Genomic DNA, 16,526 nt, shown 5'->3' with positions numbered 1-16,526 from the left:
CTCAGGGTGGCTGCAGGACAGAGCTGTCTGGGCGTTCAGTCCAACCCAGTGCAAGATTAACACACAGAAAACTCAGACGGCACCAACCCTACATTGGTGTTGAATGGGGTTGAAGCCCGTTCATTATTCTGCATATGATAATTCTTTTTTTGGGTGATATTGTTACTCATGATATTTTTTTTTCCTGTATTTTGGTGTTGGTAGCACTGGCAGTAGAAAATACATCAATAACCTATATTTTTTAAAAAATCCCCAGTGCTCAGTGGAGCTGCTGTTAGTACCAGATACCTCACTGCAAAACAGGTAGCAGAATTTGGTCTGGATAATTTTTTTTTTTTTTGTATTTCAGTGTTGGTAGCACTGGAAGTAGAAAGTATATGAATAATCTATATTTTTAAAAAAAATCCCCAGTGCTCAGTGGAGCTGTTAGTACCAGTTACCTCGCTGCAAAACAGGTAGCAGAGATCTGGAATCCAGAATTTGGTCTGGATCCTTTTTTTTTTTTTTTGTATTTCAGTGTTGGTAGCACTAGAAGTAGAAAGTACATCAATAACCTATATTTTTTAAAAAATCCCCAGTGCTCAGTGGAGCTGCTGTTGGTAGCAGTTCGTTCGCTGCAAAACAGGTAGCAGAGATCTGGGCTGGAAGTGTAGAAATGTTGAAAGAACTGAGCCAAACAGCAGCAGAGAAAATTGTGGTTACTCCAGTATTTCCATGACGTGAGCGAGCACCGGAGGCTGCTCCGGGGGCGGTTAACCCTTGGCGGGCCGGGCCGCAGCGCTGCCTGCAGCACACACAGGAGGCTCCTAATTCCCTTCAGCATCCATGGGATTCATGCTGATGATCCTCCCCATGGCTGCCCTTAGTCCAGCCAGTCATCCCCTGAAAGAAGGGAGGACTCATCTGAGTCCACCGAGATGCTGAATTAATCCTTGCAGCGATTAACCTGGTGTCTGTAACAAGCATTTGCTGCTTTGCCGTGGGAACCTCCCGGTTTCTGAGGTTTGGCTGCTCGTTATCACTCTATAAAATCCTTTTCTCTTTGTCACCCGCAGAGGTGGCGAGTGTGAGGTCAGGCTGTGGTTTGGTGGTGATCCCATCTGCCCGGTCCAACATCCCGGGACATTCAGGACATGGGGTGGCATCAGTTTGTGACCTGGGATGGCTGAAAGCTAAAATGTTGTAGCTCTTGTTAAAGTCCAGGTCTATAGTAGTCCTAAACCTAAGGCACTGCTCTGATCATCAAAATCCTCCTGATATTTAAATGCTCAGAAATCTGCTGGATGTGCTGATGCAGGTCCTGACTTTGTACCCTCTGGTCCTACCTAAACACACTTGAGATGATATATATCCCATTTTATCACTTATATATCCCATATGAGATTTTATATACATGTTCTTCATTTGAGATTGTATATGTATGTCCCATTGGAGACTACACATACGTGCTCCATTTGAGAGCAACATATGTCCCATCTGAGATTTTTATATCTATGCATATATATATCTCCTATTTGAGATTGAATATATGTATATAACTTCCCATTTGGAATTATAGAGGTATGTCTTATTTGATAACCAAAAATATAACTTATTAACCTACTGATAACATATATTTTTTATATATATATATATATATATAAATTTTATATACATGTTTTTCATTTGAGATTGTATAGGTGTGTCCCATTTGAGACTACACATATGTGCTCCATTTGAGAGCAACATGAGATTTTTATATCTATACAAATATACCCCATTTGAGATTTTATATATGTATATAATTTTCCCATTTGGGATTATGGATATATGTTTTATTTGATAGCCAACTAATATAACTTATTAACCCACTGATTATATATATATATGTATTATAGATATAGTATATTTTAATATATATATGTATGTATACATACATATGTAATATATATACAGTATATATATACAGTGTGTATATATGTGTGTATAATTTCCGATTTGAGATTATAGATGTCTTATTTGATAACCAACTAGTATAGCTTATTAGCACACTGATAACATATATATATATAAAAAATATATGTATGTATACATACATATATATATAATACATATACAGTATATACATGTGTGTGTGTATAATTTCCCATTTGAGATTATAGGTATGTCTTATTTGATGACTAACTAATATAACTTAATTACCCACCGATAGCATATAAATTATATATATGTTTCTATATATATGTATATACACAGTATATATATATATGCAGTACATATATATTTGGTATATATAAATATATATTTATATACAGTGTGTATATATATGTGTATATATATATTATATATATGTGTATGTATATATATATGTATATATATACATATATAAAAATTTCTCCCCCCATACAAACATTTGCAAGTAACTATGGAACACCTTTGAACAAAAACCCCTTTCTGGAGGAAAACCAAGCCGAGGCAGTGAAAAGCTGTGTGTGTGTGTGTGTCCCTCTGGGAGCCGGGCGGTCCCTGCAGGAGGGGGAAGCTCTCGGTGCCGGTGCCGGTCCCGGTGCGGTGTTTGCGGAGGAAATCCGCTCCTCGCTCCGCGTGTCCCCTGGGTTCCTGCCCGCGGTATTTTTGCTCCGGGTGTTTCCTGCTGTTGGAGCGCTCCGTGTGTGACAGCGGGGGAAGGGATGGCCGAGAACCCAGGCTGGCTTTCCCTGTCCCTGAACGCGCTCCGGTCACCCGGGGGTCCCCAAATGAACCGTGCCCAGCCTGCCTGGGAAAGCTGTTCCAGCCCCCACAGCCGCTCCGTGTCCTCCTGCGGTCATGAGTGGCCAAAACGCATTTTTCCTTTATTTTGTTTTGGCTTTTTCCCTTGCGTTTCTGGAGAAACCCCCTGGAGCGCCGGCAGAGCTGTCCTCAGAGCAAATGCAGGGCTCCGGGTGACTTGCATTAGATGTATGCTTTATTATACAGGGTGGGCTTTAAAACAGTAATAACAATAATAATAATATAGGGCTAAATAGAAGGGATTATGATGATGATGGAGGTTGTTTGTTTTGTTTTGTATCTTTCTTTTTCTGGTTTGGAGACAGTTTTCCTTGCATGGGTTGGTGATAAAGAGCAGTTGTTTTTTGGGAAGGCTGTGTGGGTGGGGGAGATTCTCTCCGCTTCTGCTTCCTTCCAAAGGGGAGTGAAAGCTCCGAGATGCTCGAGGAGGAGCTGAACTGAGCTGGGATGAGTTTAGCTGAGCTGGGCAGTGCTTAGCTGAGCTGGCTGGGCTCAGTTGAGCTGGGTTTAGCTGAGCTGGGTTTATCTGAGCGCTGTCCCGGCTCCGGCAGTGCCCCAGTCCCCGGGGCCCGGCTGAGCTGAGCTGGGTTTATCTGAGCGCTGTCCCGGCTCCGGCCCTGCCCGAATCCCCGGGGCCCGGCCGAGCTGGATCCGGCCCAGCCGGAGCCGCCGGGCAGCCGAGGTCGGGATAACCCTCCCCTTCCCCTCACCTGCCTGTCTGCACTTTCCTTTTTCCATTCCGCCGCCTCCCGAGTCAACAGCAGGGCTAAATTAAGGAACCTGTGGGGAGCGAGTGGAAAAGTGAAAATGGAAAAGGCTGGCTCGGCAGGGAGAGGGGAAGTGATGGAGCACAGAGGGTTCCCCTCGGGTCATCCTTGGGGTGTTCTTTGGGGTTTTGCAGTTTTTCTGGGCTTTTCCACGCTTTGAGAGCCAGGGATCTTCAGTGCTCCCCTCCAGAGGGGATTCCTGCAGTGGCCCAGGAGAAGGGGCTGCTCTGCAGTGCTGCTTCAGACCCACTCTGGGGTTCCTCTTGTGTTTATAAAGCCTAATTCAATTTATTCTTCTCTTTTTCACACAAATATACTTAGATTTCCCTGTATTTACCTATATATATATATAAAACTTTGTACTTATGCACAAATATATGCTGGTATCATGTTTATATACATATATGTATAATATTTCATCTTTATAGGCCTTTATAAAGCCTAATTCAAATTATTCTACCCTTTTCCACTAATATATATTTTGATTTCCCTGTATTATGTATATAAATATGTATAAGATTTTATCCTTATGCACAAATATATGTTGATATCATGTTTGTATACATATATGTATATTTATAGGCCGTTATAAAGCCTAATTCAAATTATTCTTCCCTTTTCCACTCAAATATATTTAGATTTCCCTGTATATATGTATATATATATATATATATAAAATTTTATCCTTATGCACAAGTATATCTGGGTATCATGTTTATATACGTATATGTATAATATTTAATCTTTATCAGCCTTTATAAAGCCTAATTCAAATTATTCTACCCTTTTCCACACAAATATATTTAAATTTCCCTGTATTTATATATATATATATATATATATATATATATATATATATATATATATAAGATTTTACCCATATATATATATATATGATTTTATCCTTATGCACAAATATATGTTGGTACTATGTTTGTATACATATATGTATAATATTTTAATATTTCATACATATATGTATAATATTTCATCTTCATAGTCACACACACAGATATTATGTATATTTGGGAGGTGATTATGAAAAAACCCTAGAAGGGACTCATATTTCCAGGGATCTCCAAGTATCCCATTCCAGGAAAGGAACTCCTTCAACTACACAGAAATGTGTGATCCTCAGAGAGTTCATCCATGAAAAGCATTAATTGTCCAACTCACCCCTTTTTTCCCATCCAGAAAAACAGATCCTTTCTATCCTACAGAAATTTTTTTCTTGTGATATAATCCAAACTAAGGGCCGGGTAGACTTCATTTTCCATGAAAACCCATCCAAGAGGGTTGCTGAAAATAGACTGTTCTCTGAGAACAGATACCAGAAAAAGCAAAGGGAGGGGTGGAGGCAGGTCATCTGGGGCAAGGAGTTCTGCAAAATGAATTCATGATTGATAATCTCAGTTTGAGTTAAAAGCAACCCATGTGGATTAAGGGATACATTACCCTGGATGTATTTTATTGGTCATGGCAGATGGGTTGGGATGGGATGCCATGTTCAAACTTTGATATTCCCCACAGGTTTGCCATGACAGAAACATTTCCTCCAGAAAACAAACAAATGGAAAAAAGACTCCAACCCAACTCCCTCCAGACCTCAGCACATCGAGGATGGAGTTGGATCCATTCAGCCTCGAGCTTGGGGCAGGGAATTTTTTCCACCCCAATGTTCACAGTCTGGGTGTTCATGATCCATAAATGCATGGTTTGGGCCCTGGGGCTTGGCTGCAGGCAGGATTGATTAAAACATATGGATTAAAAGATAGCAATTAAAATAAACATCTTTTGGAGGGGTCAGGGTGAGCAGGTTCCTCACCTTGACAGGGAAGGGGAAAAGAAAGATGCAGTTTGGATTTAAAAGCAATATCCTGTAGTTCTTGGTTTTGGGTATATTTTTTTTTTGTGTGTGTGTTTGGGTTTTTTGTTTGTGTTTTTTTGTTGTTGTTTTTGGTTTGGTTTTTTTTTTTCTTTTTTAAATGGACACTGCAGGTTTGGGGCTCTGTTTCAGTAATGTTAGTTACATTTGTAATGTAATTTATTATTTCTGTTTCTTACTTATTTTTATTATTTATTGGTTTATTCTCCAAGACATACAAATGTGATATCCTTAATGGTTTCTTACAGCCTCGTGGAAGTTGCTTGTCTCAGTGTAAAGGAATATTGGAGCTGGTCCTTGGGGAGGGAGTTCTGCTGTTCCCCCACTGGGCACAGCAGCATTTCTGTGTTCTGAGCAGCATCTCTCCTCCAGAATCAAACACATCCCTTTGGAAAAATGCATCCTAGTCTCATTTTCTTACTTGGAGTCTTTTCAGTTCAAATATTTTTTGGAAAAATAAGATTTTTCTTAAATCTTTCGGGATTTTTAGAAAAAAAATCCCAAACGCGGTCTCACCTTGTTGTTGCCCAATTCTTGCGGAATTCAGCTGAAAGGCTCAGCCCAATTTTGGTTCCTCCCCTGGGGTGTTTGGAGGTGCTGGGCACCCTGTGAGCTGACCTGGCAGTGGGGGCATCACTGGGGCTCCTGGCACTGCAGCTTCTGGGCTTGGTTTCCTAAAGTGCTGCCCAGGAAAATCACATTATTGAGTTTTCTCACTGGGTGTTGGATGCACTGCAAGTGAACAAAGTTTGCCCAGTGTGCCTGGAGGGGGCACAGATCCCCGTCTGCACTGCCCCTGGCCTGGCTGGGGCTTTCTGGTCACTCTGCTGGGCCTGGGGGCAGCTGAGCATCTCAGGGATGTGGGGAGCAGCCAAGGGTGCAGCAGAGCCCCAAACAATGAGACAAAAATTCCTATTTACTTAACACTTAGCTGAAGAATTTAGGGTGATAAAGGAGGAAATAAAATTATATTTCTAGAGTGGAAGAAGAGAATATATTGAGCTTGCAGCATGTGCCTTGGTTGGGGTTGTGGTAATTGTGGCAGAGGGTTCCCAGATGAGGCAGAGTCCCTCCCTTGCCTTTCCCTGCACTTATGGAAAGGATCTGCTTGAAGTAGAGGTAGGAAGAAGCAAAAAATACCCAACATGAACCCAAAACTAAAAAAAATTCATGGAACCTTTAGCTTTATTTTCTTCAAGCTCCTGTAGTGGTTGTGGGGTTTTTGGTTTGTTTTCTCTTTTTTCCAAAACTGTTACTATTTCAATGCAGATTTTTAGCTTTTCCACCCGGGAGCCGGAGCTGGAAATTCTTTCCACTGCGTTGGTGCAGGAGGGAACAAACTGCTGCTTTTAGTTTGCTCAAATAATCCATCCCTGGCTGGAGCCATGGGTTTCCTCCTTCCCACTCCCTCCCACTCCCAGAGCAATCCCAGGATCTGCTGGGGGTGCTCATGGGGACAGGGGTGAGGGGATGTGGCTTCAAGCCCCATTTCCCTCAGGTTTTTCCTTTAAATGCCTCCAAGATTTCATTCTTGCAAACACCACGCGGGCACTGGAGGGGCAAACCCAAGTGGCAGCTTCATTTTTTCAGAGCAAAATGGGCAAAACCTTCTGTCCTTGTTTTCCTGGCATTAAGGGAGGTGGGATATTGGCAAGGAACCAATTTGTTTTTCACTGTGGCGTGGGAGGAGGATGCTCAGGGCTGGGCAGGGTTTATGGACCCCCCTGAGCTGCAGTGAGGGGAAGCTTGTGCTGCCCAGCGTTTTGGGGATGAGCCATTTCCAAGAATAAAGGAAGGGAAGTTTAAAGTGGGATGGGTGAGGCTTTCCTTATTTATTTCACGCTTCTTGGACCATTGGTCAGATGCCACAGTCCCTCCTCCATTCCTGTTTCCCTGGACAGTGGGGCATGGGGGTGGCTTCTCCTTCAGCACAGGGATGTCACTTCTGAATTTCTGGGGAGGAGGAGACAGCACAGGGCTGTGTTTGCTGGTGTTTTGCTAATCTTGGGGGGCATATCAGGATAACTGCATTTCCTGGTCCCTGACCTGCTGAGAGCACCTCAGCTGGCCAAAAAAGGAACAGATGAGCTTTCAGCTTTCCCCTCTGACTGAGCAGTGCCCCCATTTCTCCATTGGGACCCCTTCACTCTCCTGGGAGGATCAATGGTGCTGGGCTGTGTTCAGAACCTGTGAGTTTGAGGGTGGCATGAGCAGCTGGTCTGGAGCTCTGTCTGCCCCAGCAAGCCTTGTGACCCAAACCAGAAATTTTTGGGGCTGAATTTTTTGCCAGCCATTGACAGAGTCCAGGTGCCAGCGAGGAAAGTGGTTGGATCATTTTACCCTAAAGCATTGCCTGGAAAACAGCAAGGATGTTTCTGGCCCTTAAACCTCTGCTATCCTTCCTCATGTGCTCCTTCAGCAGCTGCCTTCTCCTGCTGGCCTGAATTTGGTTATTTTTCGGGCAGTGGGTGCCCCAGCCAGAAGGTTCTGGGCTTTTGCAAAGTGCAGGAGCAGGGCTGAATGCTGGGGAATGACAGGAACAGCAAACCAGTGGTGTTTGCCATGGGAGGGGGGTTGTATCTTGTTTATTTGATCTTTCTAATGCCTTTTGAAGCAGCCCTGAATGAGTGGCTGTCGCTGGTGTGAGCAAACCTCACCTGGCACACAGGAAAAAGCAGCTGTGAGGCGATAGGCAAATAAGGGCTGGGGCTGGAGGCCTTCCCACCCAGGGCACGCCCAGAGCCACCACAGCAGGAAACCAACCCTGGCTTTGGGAGCAGCTCCTTGGGGTGGTGGAGGGCAGGGGAAGGGCTGGATCCTCTGGGATTGTCCCTGGTTGTGGTACCAAGCAGGGCTTGGCTTGGCTGTGGTATCCCCCAAGGATGGGGATGGATGCCCCATCCCTGAAGTGTTCAAGCCAGCTTGGGCAGGGCTTGGAGCAAACTGGGATAGTGGAAGGTGTCCCTGCCCAAAGTAGGGCATTGGAACAGGATGATCTTTAAGGTTCCTTCCAACCCAAACCAGTCTGTGATTCTGTGCCCCCAGTGCTGTGTCTGCACCCCTGAGGATTTGGGTTTTTTTTTAAATTTATTTCCTGTGCTCCCTGGATGGCAGAGGCTCAGCACAGCTGGAAATGCTGCTGGCTGCAGGCCTGGGGGCTCTCCCTGCAGCTGTGCCCACCCAGGGCTGGGGTTTCCATGCTCAGGGGTGCTCAGGGTCAGTGCCCCCCTTGCCAAGGGGGTGCCCTGGGACAGCCCCTCACCCTGCTGGGTCTCAGGGGGCTGCTCCCTGATGGGTTTAGCCTTTGGGGCTTTTCTGGGGAAAGGCTAGGCGAGCTTTGGGGGGTGTGTGCCCCCACATGGTGCAGTAGCTTGTGGGGATCAGAGAATCACAGAATAATGAGGCTGGAGGACGCCTCTAAGAGGTCCAGTCTATGCCCTAATATCTCCACCAGACTATAGCACCAAGTGCAGTGTCCAAGTCTTTATTTAAACACTTCCAGAGATGGTGATTCCACCACCTCCCTGGAAGGAGCATTCCAGTACTTTAGTATTCTTTTGGTGAAAAATTTCTTCCTAATATCCAACCTGTCCCTTCCCTGACGTAGCTTGAGGCTGTGTCCTCTGGTTCTGCCAGAGACCGACCCCACTTGTCTGCAGCCTCCCTGCAGGAAGGTGTAGAGAGCAATAAGGTTACCTCTAAGCGCCCTCTTCTCCAGGCTAAACAGCCCTAGCTCCTTCAGATGTGGGATGTGGGGCAGGGGCTGAAGCAGGCAGGGCCCCTTTAGCTGCACCCTGAGGGTGCCACTGTGCCCGAGCAGAGCCACCCCTGCCCTGGCACAGGGTGCAGGTTGGCTCCAGGGATGCTGGGGTGCTCAGGAGCTGTGCAGAAAGGGAAGCTGTAACAGCCTGAATGAGGGATGTGGGACTCCAGGCAGTCTCCAAAATGCAGTTTATTGGATCCAAGGTGTTACAGCAGTCCAGGTTGGTTGGAGAGCTGTGCCCACAGCTGTCAGCTCCAGCTGCAGGCAGGCCTGGAGACCCTGAGTTTAGGTTAAAATGCATTATAGGCTTTTCTTTTGGTTACAATGCATTATAGACATTTCTTTGCTGAGCATTTTAATACAGTAGAACCAATCTGTACCTTAACTTTTATCTCTAGCCTATCATAGCTACTGTAATTACCATATTCATGTTACTGTTCTCCAATCACTAAAAGTCAGTACATTACAGTTTAAGCTAGAAGTTGTTTTTCAGTTTTCTTGCAGTGGAAAATTCTGAGACCTTTTTTCTGCTTGCCACATTTGCTGCCTTGTTTGCCTGTGCTCTCTTTCTGCTTGGTAAAAACATCTTCTTGTTTGAGGTGGGTTTATCCTTTGCTCTAAGCCATAAAAACCCCTTCTAACTAACACGTCCTTTTGTCTTCTTGGTTATCCAGTAAAATTGGCTCGGCAATTCTTTTCTTCTATATCAAAACTTGCGTCCATCTCTATTCCTTCTTCAGACTCTAAATTTAAAAATCTTTCTGCTAAGCATCTGTGAGACTTTCTTGTCAAACTTTCATCCTTCCCAACAGGACATGGTGTGGGTGAGTTAAGTCATGCACAGCCAGGCACTTGGATCACTGAGTTTTGTCCTCTGGGAGCATCAGCACCATCAGGCTTTGAGTGTTTGCTTGCAGGTAATGCTGAAATCCCCAGGCACACAGCTGCCAAACGCTGCTTTTCACACTTCTCACAGTGAGGATGAGGAGCAGCCCCACTCTCCATCCTCAGCTGGGATTTATGGGCTCAGTGTGAGTTAAACCCCCCAGCCAAGCCTGTCCCCAGCAGTTTTGGGGAGTGGAGGTGTGCAGTGCTGGCTGTCAGCAGGGTGAGGCAGAGCAGACATCCCTGCAGGATGGGATCCTTCCCCTGCAGCCGGCCCTGGGAAAGGCAGCCAGTTAAAATAACAGTTTATCCTGCCTGCTGTCGTGTGGGATGGTGGAAGGATCCCAGAGCAGCCCTGCCTGGGCTCCTGCTTTGTGTCACAGGACAGGAGCTGCTCTCCCAGCTGGGGTTGTTTCAGGGTTTTCTTGCCCTTTTCACTGCTGCTTTACTGCCTGTCAGCAAAGTCCAAAGGAATTGGATGCATCCCTTATTTTGCACATTCATTTCCCCTTCCTTGCATAAGGGAAAAGATACTAAAGGCAGTGTGAAAAAAAAAAAAAGTGATAACAACATAGAAATATAGCTTGAATAAAGTTATTTAGAGCAGAAAGCTAGGCCTGGTCATGATGCTCATCATTATTCTCCCAGAGGGGATCATGCTCTTCCCACACCATTTGGGGGCAGAAGGGTTTCCCATGAGAGAAATCTGATTTTATCCAAGGGAAGCTCCTGAAATGGTGAGGGAAATGGAATTTCAGGGTGTTTGCTGTTGTGGATTGCACCCTGGAATGTGCACCAGGGGTTGCTTTGTCACATGCTGGCCTCTGAGATGTCACCTTGTTCCTCCCTTTCCCCAAAGCAGAATGGGATCAGGGCAGGATGGAGAAACACCAGCTGTGCAGGGATGTGCTCCAGGGAATTTTGCTCCTGTTACAGCAGGAAAAACTCAAACATTTCCCTGAAGCTCCCCCAGTGCCAGCCTGTCCGGGTGTGTGTTTGCGCTGGCCGGGAGAGCAGGGCTGTCACAGACATCTTTCATGGAAAATAATTCTTTAGGATTTTTCCTCCTGAGAGGCCTCAGGAACAAAATGTAAACAATGGTTATCTACTGCTGTGGAATGCAACAGGTGCATCTGTGATTAGCTCATATTGGTTGTTTGTAATTAATGGCCAATCACAGTCAGCTGGCTTGGACTCTCTGTCCGAGCCACAAACCTTTGTTATCATTCTTTCTTTTTCTATTCTTAGCTAGCCTTCTGATGAAATCCTTTCTTCTATTCTTTTAGTATAGTTTTAATGTAATATATATCATAAAACAATAACTCAGTCTTCTGAAACATGGAGTCAGATCCTCATCTCTTCCCTCATGCTGGGATCCCTGTGAGCACTGTCGTCACACGGGGTTGTCCCAGAGCCTGGCAGAGCTGTGCTGTGCTCCTGGGTGGCACCACTGTTTATTTACCTTTTCATCACCTGACTGCCGTGCCCTGCCATGCTGCAGGCGCCAGCTCTGGGCTGCCAGCCCTGTTTGAGTTGGCAGAGCTGGAGATTCATCCTCTGCTGGAGCAGCCCGACGCCAGCCCCACGGCTGCCCGGGGTGCCCAGGCTCCTTGGAGCATCTTGTGTGGAGATTTTGCACCCTGGTATGGACCAAACATCACCACAGATGTGGTGGCACAGTGAGGAGAGGTGTCATGATGTGACAAGCTTAGAGCAAGTTGCAAATGCTCAGCATCCCTGGAGCTGTGGATGTGTCCCTGCACGGCAAAGCCCTCTCAAGTGGGGAAGGTGCCTTAACCCAGAGGGGACAATGCTCTTTTGCTGTGACATCTGAATTTGCTTAATTTGACTGAATTTGCTTATTTTTGGGGCAGTGGATCCCCCAGCCAGGAGGGCTCTGGGTTTTTGCAAAGCGCAGGGCACAGCTGGAGCAGGGGTGAAGGCTGGGGAATGACAGAAACAGCAAACCAGTGGTGTTTGCCATGGGAGGGAGGTTGTATCTTGTTTATTTGCTCTTTCTGATGTCTTTTGAAGCAGCCCTGAATGAGTGGCTGTCACTGGTGTTGCTGACACACAGGAAAAGCAGCTCTTGGGATATCTTCTCTTTCTTGGCTCTGCTCTCCAAAGCTGCCATGCAGGAGAGCAGGAGCAGAGGAACCACAGAGGTGTCCACAAGCTGCAGGTCCTGTGATGGGGAGGCTGGGTATTTATGGTGCATATGGGTGACCCATTTTGGGGTTCTCTGAGCCACCATTGCCCCTTTCCACCCCTGGTGGTGTCACTGCATTTGTGTTCTGGCTGGGAGCTCCTGCCCAGGGCTGGATTTCAAAGAAAGGGGCTATTCAGGTGCCAGCCAGGAGTTTCCATTCCAGCTTGGTTCCACTCACCATGTTGTCCCAAGGGAATGACAGATTTGGGATTTTCCTGGTTCCCTGCCTGTGGTGGGTTTCCCTGCAGGATGGGACATGGCAGCACTGCTGCTGACTCACACAGAACTTGGGGTCTGGGGAGTAGCAAACCCTCTTATTTCTAGTGAGGCTTTGGATGTGTCAGGGAGAAACTTCAGCCCCAAACTTTCCTGTTTTCCAGTGTGTTTTTATCAGTTCTCACCCAAAAATATGAGCTTATTGTGACTTTCAGCCCTTTTTCTCTGGGTGTTGGGTGCTGAGCTGCCCCTTGAAGAGTGGAGGAAGGAGTCACTGAGAGCAGGAGCTGCCTGTACTCAAACCTGGGGGTTTGGGAGGTGCCTGCAGCAGCATTGCTGCCTTTGAGGTTTGGTGTCAGGAGGCAGTGTCACTGTGCAGGCTTTCAGCTGCCTGCCCTGTGCACGTTTCCTGAGTTCACACAAACCCCTTTTGGTGAACTTTCACCAAGATCTCATGCAAAGCCCCAGCCCTGCGAAGGTGCTGCTGCCACTCTTGATGCAAACTCAGTGTGGGACAGTGCTGAGAGCCCTGGGCTGTTCCAGGTGGCTGCTCAGGGTGGAAACTCACCCCAGGCTGAGGCAGGAGCTGTGGGAGCCCCAGCTGCCTCCCCCAGGGCACCTGCCTGCCCCCAGCCCTCTTGCACCCCTTAAAGTGCAGTCTGGATGGAAATAGCAGCAGCACATCTCTTCTGCTTTTAATTTTGGAGGCTCTCTGGGCTGGGGAGAGGAAGCTGGGGGTGGGGAGGAGTTGTGAGAGGGCAGGAGCCACTTTGCTCTGACTCTGTAGAGTGAGTTGAAACATTAAAGGTGCTCCAAGATTAATTTTTTTCTATAAAAATTATAGTTTATTATAAAAATAAAAAGGTATAAAAATATAATAAATATATAAACATATATAAATAAATATATTTATTTATATAAAATATCATATATATAAAATATATATAATAAATTATAATAAAAATATAAAAGGTATAAAAATAATTATAGGCATTGTGTGTTGCTCTGTGTCTCACAGTGGCAGGGTTCAGAGCAGCCTGACCCAGGGGAATGAGGGTTTAAAGCAGCTCATGGTGGGTGTGTCTGTGAGGGCTGAGGAGGCCCTGGTACAGTTTGAAGCATGAGCACATTCAGGTTTCTTGTTTTCACTGGTTGGTTTAGTGAAGGTAGATTTGGTTTGGGTTTGGTTTTTTTTTTTCATTCCTCTGAGTGAAAATAGGTGATGGAAAACAGATGAGCAGGTTTCACTTCCTGCTTTCACTCAGGGCTCCAGGCTGGGGGTGTTTGCAGACAGCCACGGTGGTGGGGCATCAGTGTCTGCCTCAGGCTGGCTCCTCTTGGGCTCATCTGGTCCCTTATTCCCTCCAGAAACACAAGGAGTTGGAGAAACATCTTGTTTTGTCATAGAATTAAGTTAACCTCTGAGTTCATTGAGTCTAACTGTTAACCCAGAGCTGCCATGGGTTTCTTGTCAGCTCCATGGGGTGCAGATGTACCCTGAGAGATGTGGGGAGAGGAGAAGGCTCTGGGGACATCTCAGAGCCCCTTCCAGTGCCTAAGAGAGCTGGAGAGGGGCTTTGGAAAAGGGATGGAGTGACAGGACAAGGGGAATGGCTTCCTACTGACAGAGGGCAGGGATAGATGGGACATTGGGAAGGAATTCTTCCCTGGGAGGATGAGGAGGGCCTGGCACAGGTTACCATGAAAAGCTGTGGCTGCCCCATCTCTGGAAGTGTCCAAGACCAGGCTGGATGGGGCTTGGAGCACCCTGGGATAGTGGAAGGTGTCCCTGCCCTGGCAGGAGGTGGAACAAGATGAACTTTCAGGCCCCTTCCAACCCAAGCCACTCTGGGATTCTGATGGGGGCAAGTGAAGACAAACCCCCATGAGCCCCAAAATCAGGGGGGTCACTCCTGAGCCCTCCCTGGGCTCCTCCCTGGTCACTCCTGAGACCTCTCTGGGTGAGGGCCTCACAGTCCTGGGCCCAGCCTTGCCTCAGCAGGCCCAGCTCCCCCCTGGCTGCCCAGGAGCAGGAGGATTCCCTTGGAGGGAACCAGGGTTTGAGCAGTGATGCCTTTTGGGACCTAAAAACAGAGGCAAGACATAATTAAGAGAATAAAAAGCAGTTTGTTTGTATTTATTGAAGAGCCTTCAGGTACATTCAGGGCAGGTGAACCCCTCCAGGGGTTCAAAATGAACAGCAGGTCACAGGTTTTCATATTTTTATAGGTTTGGTTCATTTGCATATTGGGGGTTAATCTTGCAGCTTCAGGTAATGAAGTTATTTACCCCAAGTTTGCTCCCCTCAACTCACTTTTGTTTCTCAGAGCCTGAGGCAGTGAGGTATCCTTGGTTCCCAGGCCTGGAGAGGAATTGTTTTGTCTGCCCAAAATGGGAAAGCTGTAGCTAACACTCCATATGGAGTTTGGAGTTAAACACTAAAGAATTGCAGGATTACAAATATATGGAAAATAGAAAATCTCAAATCTTAGGGATCACATTGTCCAGTGGTTGTGGGACCTGTGGCTGCATGTGAAGGTCACGGTCACCTCCTGGGGATGTGGAAATTTTGGGCAAACTGTGCTGGGTTCTTGGGAGCCCCTGGGTTTCTCTGAGGTTCTGCAGGTGCCTGGGCTTGGCTTTGGCTGGCAGCAGTGTGGATGGAGGCTCTGCACCCCCTGGGTGGCTTCAGGAGGGCAGCTTGGAGTGGCTGAGCATGGCCCTTGGATTTGTTTCCTAGAGCGTTGCAGGCTGTAAAGTACAACAGATTAATAGGAAATATGGTCTGAAAGTTACAGTCCCCAGTGGGGCTGTATTGGGTTTCTGGCAGGGCATTTTATGGGATGGTTGCACTTCTGTGTCTTGGATTTGGAGAGGGCAGCTCCTGAGGAATATTTTTTTAGGCAGGCTGAGTGTAGGAACAAATGCTGCTGGAGCCACTTGCAGCAGCAGGGAAATGAAATTTCCAGGGCTGCTCACTTCGTGTTGGACTGAGAAGTTTGAGGACAAGCTGCCTTGGTGTGGGAATTTGTGCAGAAAAATTTGCATTTTGGGATGCTGAGTGAGGCTTAAGGGAAGGGATTGCTAGTCTGGGTCCAAATCACTAATGATATTTTTATTTTTATCATTTGTTGCTGTCCTGTGCTCCTTGGGCTGTCGATGAAAACCCACAGAGCTCCCTGCAGAAGAAGGTAAGTCCTGGGCTGGAGGTGGCAGTGCCTGCCTTGGGTCTGGGTGGAGTGTGCTGGGGACAAGGCAGAGGGAATCTTTGGGGTCTTTTAATCTTAGTTTTAATCTTGGTGTTTTAATTTGAGCCCAGAGAAAGCTGGGCTGACATAGAGCTTCCTGTGGTGGTGAGGCTACTTCTGTGGATAAAAACACAGAGGATTTTTAAAACCAGACCCAGTGAAAGCAGGGCAGTGGGGGAAAGGGAAGCATTTCATTTTAGAGAGAAGCCCCCACTGCAGTGCTGCATGTCCTCACCAATGCCCTGGCCAAGGGGCAGCCCTGAAGCAAGCAGAGATGTGGTTCTGTGGCTCTCAGGGCCTCAGTTGTCTACCTGTCTTCTAGGGATTTTTTTGAGCACTGATTGTGCTTGGCTTCATGTTTTCCCACCAGGAAAGTCCCTCTGGGAGCTGGTCCTGGAGCAGTTTGAAGACCTTCTCGTCCGTATCCTTTTGATGGCAGCTTTTCTGTCCTTTGTGAGTACCCAGAGCTTGGGGTGGCACCTTCTGGGGCACACACAGCCTCAGGTGACATCCAAAGAGGAAAGGAGGGCAGGTGCCTGTGGGATGAAGGAGATGCAGCAGCAGAGCAGTGGTTTGTAGGGCATGGTGGCAACATCGCTGCATTGCTTGAAGATGGGACTGGAGGATTTTTCAGTGATGCTGATCAAAAAGCACCAAAAGTGATATCAAAGAGCTCCCTGGGCTACCTTCTGTTTGCACAGGGCTGTTCCAGGCTGATGATTTGAGCCTGGTTTGCTGTGCCCCAGGGCTGAACTGTCAGTGCAGTTTTGCCCACAATCTACCC

The 16,526-nt window shown here is 46.7% G+C and overlaps 1 protein-coding gene across 2 annotated transcripts in view; it reads left to right on the top strand.

Annotated features, from left to right (window-relative positions):
- Positions 1 to 16,526, top strand: part of ATP2A3 (ATPase sarcoplasmic/endoplasmic reticulum Ca2+ transporting 3) — a 62,019-nt gene that overhangs the window by 6,793 nt on the left and 38,700 nt on the right. For both annotated transcript variants that reach the window (XM_074557194.1, XM_074557193.1), the window contains exons 2-3: positions 15,668 to 15,685; positions 16,113 to 16,195. In XM_074557194.1, the coding sequence (XP_074413295.1) occupies positions 15,668 to 15,685; positions 16,113 to 16,195 (101 nt within the window). The remainder of the gene's footprint in view (positions 1 to 15,667; positions 15,686 to 16,112; positions 16,196 to 16,526) is intronic.

This window comes from Zonotrichia albicollis, chromosome 22 (assembly GCF_047830755.1).
Source record: "Zonotrichia albicollis isolate bZonAlb1 chromosome 22, bZonAlb1.hap1, whole genome shotgun sequence".
NCBI classification, from domain to species: Eukaryota; Metazoa; Chordata; class Aves; order Passeriformes; family Passerellidae; genus Zonotrichia; species Zonotrichia albicollis.
This window is presented reverse-complemented; position numbering and strand designations above follow the sequence as displayed.